This window comes from Papio anubis, chromosome 4 (genome assembly GCF_008728515.1).
Source record: "Papio anubis isolate 15944 chromosome 4, Panubis1.0, whole genome shotgun sequence".
Taxonomy (NCBI): Eukaryota; Metazoa; Chordata; class Mammalia; order Primates; family Cercopithecidae; genus Papio; species Papio anubis.
The window spans coordinates 140,160,886-140,171,115 of NC_044979.1; the positions used below are offsets into that span (position 1 = coordinate 140,160,886).

At 44.2% G+C, this 10,230-nt stretch overlaps 1 protein-coding gene across 3 annotated transcripts in view; it reads right to left on the minus strand.

Annotated features, from left to right (window-relative positions):
- The window catches only part of LOC101005341 (cytochrome P450 3A43), a 44,367-nt gene extending 38,325 nt beyond the window's left edge, over nt 1-6,042 (minus strand). For 2 of the 3 annotated variants that reach the window (XM_031665565.1, XM_031665564.1), the window contains exon 1: nt 1,710-4,007. In XM_031665565.1, the coding sequence (XP_031521425.1) occupies nt 1,710-1,780 (71 nt within the window). In that variant the 5' untranslated portion in view covers nt 1,781-4,007. Of the gene's footprint in view, nt 1-1,709; nt 4,008-5,931 lie in introns of those variants that run through there. The other variant, XM_031665566.1, reaches the window with a different exon arrangement.
- Nucleotides 6,043-10,230: the final 4,188 nt, after the last annotated feature.

Consider the following 10,230-nt stretch of genomic DNA (forward strand, 5'->3'; position numbering starts at 1 on the left):
AAGGGATCACATTAAACCAGTCTGAACCAGTCTCACATTCCTAGCAATGTCAATCCAGTTAAACAGCTGTGCCTTATTTCAGGAGGTGGTGTTGCAGCTGTGCTGTCATGAAAGTTAGGTCTGTATATGGTGCAGTTAAACAGGTACTTAATAAGAGGTTGTTCTACCAAAGCAAAAGAAGACCAAAAGTTAATCATTTAGCAGACTAGTTTCTGAGTTCACAGGGCAGCCAGATAAAAAGATTTCTAGATATTGGTTTTGAAACAGCTCCAATTGGAGTAGAGGCAGGCAATGTTGATCTGACAGATTTTTCTTTCCTATAGCTCCTTGGGGCCAGATCTGAAAGACTTTAAGTTGTTGCAATTTCTCTGGAGTCTGCTCTATCACAAAGAATTCTGCAAAAATCACAACTCTTCCTGCCTTTTTGGACCAAACCACTGTATTTCTTAAATGTATTTGATATCTCATGCCTTCCTAAAAGTATAAAACCAAGCTGCACCCTGACCACCTTGGGTACCTGTTCTCAAGACCTCCTGAAGGCTGTGTCATGGGTCATGGCCACTCATATTTGGCCCAGAATAAATCTCTTCAAGTATTGTACAGAGTTTGGCTCTTTTTGTTGGCAGCATGAATTACTCTTTCTCTATTGCAATTCCTCTTGACTTGATGAATGGGCTCTGTCTAGGCAGGGGGCAAGGTGAATCCCTTGGGTGGTTACAATTAAAATCCATACACAATTTTACATGCATATGCACTGGAGGCCCACAATATATGAGACTAAAATAAGGACTGAATGATTAAAGCTTAAATAGCATTGTGAACTAAAAACGGGGGAGCAGCTTCTGATAGGGAGTTGCTGACACAAGTTATGGGAGGGTGAGGGGAGAAAACGCATGATGAACACATTTTATTTTATTATGGAGATAAAGTCTCTCAGGTAGCAGTGCTCCAAAGAATAAGTATTATCAAACTTTTTCTCCTTTCCTGTGAGTTAGTCTTCTGATTGATGAGATTATTTGGAGAGGCTCAAGACAATTGCATTCTTTTTGGAAGATCTTCCCTTAGTCAGATAAGAGAACTTCAGAGCAAGCCCAACCCTGCACTTTCAGGAGGGAAAGAATGGGGGATGGGTGGACAGAAGAAAGTCAGAAGTTCTGAAGGAATTTGTGAAATCTTTCAGTCTTCTTGAGTCCAAAGTACTCAGCATGACAAAGTTTCATTTTTTTTTTTTTTTTGAGAAGGAGTCTTGCTGTGTTGCCCAGGCTGGAGTGCAGTGGTGTGATCTCGGCTCACTGAAACCTCTGCCTCCTGGGTTCAAGCGATTCTCCTGCCTCAGCCTCCTGAGTAGCTGGGAGTACAGGTGTGTGCCACCATGCCCAGCTAAATTTTGTATTTTTAGTAGAGACGGGGTTTCACCATGTTGGTCAGGCTGGTCTTGAACTCCTGACCTCATGATTGGCCTGCCTTCGCCTCCCAAGTGCTGAGATTTCAGGCGTGAGCCACGACGCCCAGCCTAAGTTTTATATTTTCAAATGTTGTATTAAGAGCTCTAACAGATTAATAATATTTTATGTGTTCATAGCATTTGGCACTTAGGTAACCTCCCCTCCATTATCTCTTTTATTTTCAAAACAAATAAGAAAAAGATGGGCCCAATTAGCACTTCAGGTCTTAGAGTTAAGAGCAGACATGCCTGCATAGTTACTCACATATAGAGGAGTACCAAGCTGGTAGCCAAGAGAACCCATGTTTCCATGGCAAAGTTTGGAATGAGATCCATCACCAGTTTTCTTTTTTCAAGTCTGTCTTCTGAGTTTTTCTTTCAGCTGTATGCTGCTCTTTGCTGGGCTGTGCATACACAGTTTGCTTTCTCTACCCAGAGGTGATTTAGTTAATGTTAACAGGGATATTTATGTGCTGGGGAAGGAGGTGGGTCTACAGCTGCAGCCAGTAGGAAAGCCACTTATGTTACTCCTCATGTGGAGGGATTTGGGTACCCTTTTCAAACTGACAATTGGCAAATAATTATGGCTGTCCTTATTTTGGCCTCCTTTGATTTCCTATTCTGTGAACAATCAATCAGTAAACAAATCAATCGCTGCTATTGGTAAGCCCAAAGGTTATAGATTCTCAGAAACCTAAAGAAAAATACTTCTGCAAGAACATCTGCCCAGCAACGGCCTGTCGAACCTTAAACTGATGTCAGCTTTGTTACTGATCTTTATAGCCAAGGATAATCATTCCAAAACAAATATGTAATTCTCCTCATTACTTTTTTAAACTTTGTCTTACTTTACCTACCTGAATATGCACAGAGTCTACCCTGGCACACATATTCCCATTGCAATGCTTTATTCCCAAATAAAAATAATTATTTTTGGAAAACCCATCTCTATTTGTTATCTAGGTTGTCAAATTATGCCTCCAGGTTAACAGACAAGAAGGACTCCCTGTGCCTCAAAAGCAAAAACAAACCCAAGAGGCCATGGCAGGTTTAGGTGACGGTCATGTTCTCTGTGTTCTTAGTAAGTGTTGCAAAACCTATTTTTCTGTAGCCAAGTCAAATAACATTTTCTGAAAAAATCTGTACCTGGGAATTTTCCAACTGCTCACCAACAGATCATGTGGTAAGAACTAACTGACCACCTTGGAACAGCCAATTAAGAGACATGTGACTTGGGGCTTAAAGGCTTTCCAATCAAGACTCTGTTCTTAACTCCTCTTCCCTGCCCTGTGGTTTTTAACTTTATAGCTCTTCACCTCCAAGGCTGCATCTCCTCAATCTGCAGACTGTGTTTTGTAGAAAATGAAGCTCTCCTTCTGTCCTCCACAGATCCCACAGTCTTTGCTAGTATTTCTTGGTGATGAGGAAGGGATCAAAATTGGCTCCCAAGATCTTCTCCCTTGTGCCATCTGGACTAATCAATGCATTGGCACCAGCAAGAGTGCTCTAAGCTCAGTTATCTTCCTGGCCTGGCTGTTTCATGGAAAAATCAGTAAATCCTCTCGCATCCAAGATCTCCCATTTAGGATAAGGTCTTGAGGTCTTTATTTTTTTTTCAGGGAACCTGCCCTTCTGGCTCTATGGCTACCCACTTTTGGGGTATGCTTGCACTTGGAGGGGCATGCTCATGTTTCCTGGGGTGCATTCATGCTGCATCAAGCAAGCTCATGCTTCACAGGATACTCCATGCTTCAGTGTTGCAAGGACTATCACACCTTATTTGCCCTTGAAGGGACTCCTTCCTAAGGTGAGGGCTATGCATAACCTAGGTTCTAAGGCCATGGTCTCTAAGGGCTGCCATCAGGTAATCCGGTGGCTCTGTCTCTGACCAATCACTGTCAGGTACTCTGGAAGTTTTTCAAGTTTAAAATTTAACGGTAAAGGCTCGATAGAAATGGATGTGAGAGATACATCTAAATTGAACTCTGAAGCATGCAATGAGGACAAGAGGAGTCTGGATGTCTCAAAGACAATAAAAGGCTTTCTTTCAATCTGCATTTTTGAAAGTTTCAAACACAATTGGGACTTTAGCTATGTTTTAATAGGAGACTAACCTGAAGACTTAACCCTTGTCTCAGAAAATCTGAAAAACTCAAAGACCCTAAAACGGAGAGTCCTATATCTTCCTGCTGCCCCATTTGCGTTCTACCTCCACTTTTCTCTTTTTACCACCACTGTCTTTGTCTGGAACATTGCAGGGACCTGGCAACTTGGTACCAGCAGGGGCCATTGAGCCCCTCTCACTCCTCCATGATGACTGAAAACTGGATGGGTCTCTCATGAGTTTTGGACTTTCCACTTGATTGACAGCTGTCAGTTTTGTTCAACTAGTTGTTCTCACTCCTGGATAAAAGGGAGTGAAAGAAAGTCTCTTTCTTTGAGACTTACTGTTTCTCAAGAAGGGGGAATCATTCTGTATTTCTCCTCCATGAACATATGAATGAGTATGTACGCTATTTCTCCCATTAATCTCCTTTGTGGGTGATTTTTTTAAGCAAACCTTCAGAGGAGAAAGGACAAACATTTTTCTTGGCCTCTGCAGTTCTGTCCCTGTGCGCAGGATACAAAAGCCATTCTGTTCTTTCAGAAGCCTCAGTGAAGGGAGCCCAAGCACTGGTAAGTCAGCAGAAAAGTAAGAATTTCTTTTTCTTTCTTTCTTTTTTTTTTTTTGACAGAGTCTTACTTTATTACCCAGGCTGGAGTGTAGTGGTATGATCTCAGCTCACTGCAGTCTCCACCTCCTGGGCTCAAGTGATCCTTCTATCTCAGCCTCCCAAGTAGCTGGCACACGCCACCATGTCTGGCTGAGAAAAGTAAGAATTTCTTTCCAGTCAGGCTCCTGGCCTTTCATTCTGGGAGATCCACTTGGGCAGATGTTAAGAATTGCTCTTTGTCTCCTCTGCAAAATCTTAATAAATAGAAGAAAAGGATTTGTGTGACTAGTACAGGGTGCAACAACTCTAGGGTACTGTCTAGTACTTTCTCTTATGAATAATCACATTGTTCGATCCCTTTTTCCTCTAGAAACACTATTTTCCTTTGTTCCTGTATTTCTGTGTTGTTCTGTCATAAAAAGGGCTACAGGAGTGTAGAACATGGGCCTGAAACCCCTATAAACCCACCTGTTGGAGCTGGCTCTGCAGACTGAGCAGCTGGTGCTTCTGAAGAGCACACCTGTTGTTCTACACATGTCCAGTTCTCGGGGGAGTTTCTCTCAAGAAGCCCCATCCCTGTGGGTATTTTGCTTTCCTAACCCTTGTGGCTTGGTCAGTCCTGGGAAAGTCCAATCCCAGGAGAACCTACCCAGTGTCACATATCAACAGGCCTGGATTTACTGGTTTTGGTGTCACTCAAAAGGGTACCTTCAGTTTTTAAAAAAATCAAAGCCTAGATAAAGTGTTTATAAGGGATAGGTCCTCAGGTAAAATAGACTGACTTCTTTTTCAGAACTATTAATAGTACAGCCAAATATTAAAATGCTTTCTTTGGCTAGGTGAGGACGCTCACACCTGTAATCCCAGCACTTTGGGAGGCTGAAGCAGGTGAATAACTTAAGGCCAGGTGTTCAATATCAGCCTGGCCAACATGATGAAACCCCATCACTATTAAAAATACAAACATTAGCTGGGCGTGGTGGTGCATGCCTGTAATCCCAGCTACTGGGGTGGCTGAGGTGATCAAGAGGACCACTTGAGCCTGAGAGGCAGAGGTTGCAGTGAGCCGATATCACACCACTGCACTCCAGCCTGGGAGACAGAAATAGACTGTTTCAAAAAATAAAAATAAAAAAAAAAAAACTTTCATCACCCTATCTGAGAGCTCCATCCTTAATTCAGTAATCTAATCAAGAAATTTCCATAAAAAGATAAGAAAATTATGGAGAAGACATCAAAATAATATTACTGGATCCTTGAGGTGTTGCTTTTATGGCCTAAAACCTCTGGCCAGTGGCACCTCTGCACAAGTTTTGCTCGGACTTGCTGGGCTTGTTCTATCCACTGGGGTTGGCAGGCTGCATTCAGCCCATGCTACCAGCCTGGATCCCATGCCTGCCAAGGGTGAGTCAGGAATGGAGCCAAGAGGGGTGTGTGAGTGAATGTGGGGTCAGGCCACTGCACAGGCAGACACTGCAGCTGCTGCAGTGGCAGGCAACTCTGGGTGCTGGCATGGGCACTGGCTCTCTGTGAGGCTGTGACTGGACCAGGTGCACAGCAAGTAGTTTCTCCAGCTGGAACTGGGGGATGCAGTGGTGCCTGCAAGCTTGGAGACACCAGGCACTGCAGGATACCAAAGAGTCACAACCCTGTTTTGGGGAGCTCCCAGGTCTGGGCTCCCTGAGGGACTGCAGCTCTTTTCTCCTTCTCTTTGCCTGCAACATGGTGAACAAGGGGCATGTTTCAGCCCTGTTTGTGTTATAGCTCTTTTACCTCTGCCATTCAGTGGGTCCTGAGTTCTTGTCCTTCGACCAGGAAGAATGAGGTATGCAGACAGGTGCAGGGTAAGCAAGGTGAAGAGGAGCATTATTGAGCAATAGAACAGCTCACAGGAGACCAACAGAGGGTAGCTGCTTTCCACAGTCAGGGTGTCCCGATGAGTATTCAGCTCCTGGCAGAGAAGAGACCCTGGATTGGAAGGCTCCTCTCTGCAGGTAGGTCATCCTGTCATCTCTGCAGCTCTCAGCAGAGAGGAGGTTTTGGAATGGGTTGCTCCTCTCTGCAGCTGCTAGTCTGCATGTCTCTGCAGGTCTCTGAGGCTCTCAGCAGAGAGGAGGCCCTAGAGTGGGTAGCCCCTCTCTGCTGCTTGTTGTCTAAATGTCTTCTGCTATCAGTAGAGAGAGTAGTTCATCTCTGTAGCTGCTCTTCTTGATGTCTGTTCAGCTCTAGCTGAGCCTGGGGCTTTTATGGGCCCCAGAGGGGAGGAAGTGTGCACTGATTGGGCCTTGGGAAGCCATGGGAGGGCTGGAAAAAGAATCACAAGTTCCCACTCTGGTCAGTGGGACTGGCAGCCCAGCCCCCAGCCTTCAGGCCCTCCCTGACCTGAAGGTGGAGCCTCACCAAGGACACACCTCCTTCTACCCAGGAATCCGTCTGCCTCCTGCTTCCCTTCATGGCACCAGGGCTCAGCCTGACTTTGCTCTGAGATTTGAGAGGGTGCTGACAGCAGGGAGAAGCCAGGGAGCAGGAGCAGGCACTTTGGATCCTGTGAGGGTAGGGGGCCTTCCTCGGCCCCCAAGAGTGCAGGGATGCCTGAGTCTGCAGCTGGTGGGTGGCTGCAGCTGTTCAGTGTAGGGGGGATGGGGGGTGAGGAAAGTTGGGGGTGGGTGGTAGGGGTTGGGTTGGGGAGAACTTCTGCCTGCTCCATGGAGCTGGAGGCCTGGTCTGCAGCTGTGGTTTGGGTAGCTGCCGCAGCACCCAGGGAGCTCCTGCCCCAACTTGGAAGGGGCAGGGCTCCATGGAGTGTGCAGCCCCGCCTGCCTCCCTGTTGCAGCTGGCATGATGGCAGTGGCAGGCTGTCTGGAGCAGCCACTGCCATCAATAACCTTTGTATACTTGTTCCCAGTTATAGAATTTATGCAAATAGATCTATAAAAATAAATGTACTGACTACTTTAGGACAAATATTAGAGAGACCACAAAAAACTTTGCAGGACAACCAGAGTTTCTAAATTTCTTAGGTTAAATGGTTTTAACAAAATGCTCAAGTTTTATACAGTTAATTGCTACAAGTCTGTAACTAAAACCTAGATTACAGTAGTTCAATGCATACAACTGACAGATAAGTCAATTTTGTAACCTTGCCTTTCATGACAAGTCTTTTGACTTTTGTTTTTTGGCTCTTTTATTACTTAGAAAAGATTTTAAGGATTGATGAATGCCTTCCCACCTCTATTCCTGTCTGGCCTAGAACATATAAATCAGTTATTAGTCTTTTGGTTTTAAGTCCTTTGGCCATAAGAGCCCCATGGAGGGACAGGGTGGACTTGGGGCAGACAGCCACACCATCACAGCAATGATGAGACCAAATAAAAGTTTGCCATTGATGTTGGCTCTGGAAAATCTTGGCTCAAATAAAGGAGAATGTAAACCAAAAACAAAATCCCAAGCCCCCTCCACCAACTAAACAGACTCCCTGTTAGCTAAGTGGATGCCAGAGGAACCTGAAAAACTGAATTCCAGGGCATGGTGAAAAGGGAGGTCCAGCATGCCTCATTATACTCCCTTCTTTGCTTATTGTCATTAGACTTTCTTTCCCAAAGGTGAAAGAGAAAGCAGCCCCTTCAAAAGATTCCACACCAATAATGTCAGTTATGAGCTTATCCTCCCAGGTACAGAGTAAAGATAAGATGAGATTAATCCTTTCCTCACCATTCCCTGAGAGATCTATTTCCTCCATTACTTTTTCTTTAAATGTTCACCTTATCATATGACAAGGCACTAACTAAAGTCTCACAAGTATGTAATCATTCATCTCATAGCAGCCCCTCCCCATTTTTAAAGGAAAATGTATCAATATTAAATCTCTGAGAACCTCTTTGGAAAGAAAACCGGCCACAGATGCATGTGTAACTTACATTTTTCTTGGGCATGCACTCAAGCTGGCTCAATAATCCTCGGTGACTGAGAGTTATGCCTCAGTCACTCATTTTGGTGAAGGTTGAGATGACAAAAGCCCTTATGGACTTGAACCTCTTAAGACTAACTCCCCTGTGAGCCGACATGGTCAGACAAAGCAGACAATACTGCTTGCTACTTCATGTCTTAAGCCCTAGCCTTTTTGACTAGCTGCCAGATGTGAACCAACAATCAGGCCCCCAGGTAACAGAGACCAGAGAGAGATGTTCTCACTTGGCAGCAAAGCCAATTTCTCAGGGCATACAATAGACAAAAGAAAGATCTCATTTGATTTTTGTCTGAGAGATACACTGCAAAGTTTGTCTAAACAGATGCTGGTCTGCTGAGAATTATGAAGTCACCAGTCTGTTGGGTAGGCTTAAATGACAGGCTTATAAAAAGACCTTACGCCTGTGTTCTGCCCTACAATTCTCCTCTTTCTGACAAATGACAAAAAGACAAAGGAAAACAAAGACCATCTCTGAAGGGGCAGGGACCAGAAATGCAGAACACTCATAGCAAAAATAAAAACACTAGACGTTGTACACCAATAACAAGTTTACAAAAAGGTTTTCTATTGCTAATCTAGTTTGGAAAGAAACATGAGACAAGTAGTGATATTACCTCTTGTTCAACCTGGTTCCACAGGCAGGGATACAGGAGACAGACTGGGTAAGAATTCCTACCTTTCTCCAGCTTCGTCAGGTCTCAGGGTCTCTCAACGGTAGCTTCAGAAGGGCAGAGTGACTTTATTTCCTAGTTGTCTCATCAAAACTGTAGGAGGTGGAGAGAGAAAACTTCAGTTCCTCCTCTAGAGGCTTAATATTTGAGTCTGTGAACCTGACAATGGATTGGTTAACAGCAACTGTCATCTCAGTTACTTGGGAGGCTGAGTTGGGAGGATGATTTGAGCCCAGGTGTTCTAGGCTGCAGTGAGCTATGATTGCATCACTGCACTCCAGCCTGGGTTACAGAGCCAGACTGTTGTCTCAAAAAAAAGTGCATACACATTTATGAAATGCATACACACTGGAGACTCACAATATATAAGACTAAAATAAGGACCAGGTGGTTGAAGCTTAAACAGCGTTGTGACTTACTAAACATTTAAGGGCTTCTGGTGGGGAATTGGTGACACAAGCTGTGGAAGGATAAGGGGAGAAAATGCATGATGAACAAAGGTTATTTTATTATGGAGATAAAGTGTGTCAGATAGCAGTGCTCCAAAGAATAAGTATTATCAGCTTTCTACTTCTTTCCTGTAAGTTAATATTCTGTTTGATGATATTATTTGGAGGTGCTAAAGACAACTGCATTCTTTCTGGCAGGTCTTTCCTTAGTCAGAGAAAGGAACTTCAGAGAAAGCCCCTCTCTGTACTTTTGGAGGGAAAGTAGGGGAGGCAGGAGAAGGTCAGAGAGACCTTAGTTCTGAGGCCATTTCTGAGATCCTCCAGTCTCCTTTAGTTCAAAGTACTCAGCTTGCCACAGTGCCCTGTTTTCAAGTGTTTTGTTATGAGCCCCAATAGATCAATAATGATAATTTATGTTTGTGGCATTCAATGCTTAAGCAACTTCCCCTCCATTATGTCTTTCATCTTCAAAACAAATAAGAAAAATAGGCCTGATTAGCACTAAAAGTCTAAAGTTACAGAGCAGATGGCCTGGACAGTTATTCACAGGTAGAGGAGCACCAGGCTGGTAGCTGGGAGAACCCACATATCCATGGCAAAGTTTGGAATGAGATCCATCGCCAGTTTTCTTTTTCAAATCTGTCTTCTGAGTTTTTCTTTCAGCTGTGTGCTGCTTTTTGCTGGGCTGTGCATGTAGAGCTTTCTTTCTCTGCCTAGAGGTGATTTAATTAAGGTTAACAGGAATATTTATGTGCTGGGGAATGAGGTGGGTCCACAGCTGCAGCCAGTAGAAAAGCCACCTATGCTCCTCCTCATGTGGAGGGATTGGGATGCCCTTCTCACATTCACAGTTGGAGAAGAATTATGACCACCCTTATTTTGACCTCCTTTGACTTTATATTGTGTGATATCAGTAAACTAATTGGTATTTGATAAGCCCCAAGAGTTATAGATTCTTATGAGAAACTCATGTGAAGTCATTGGC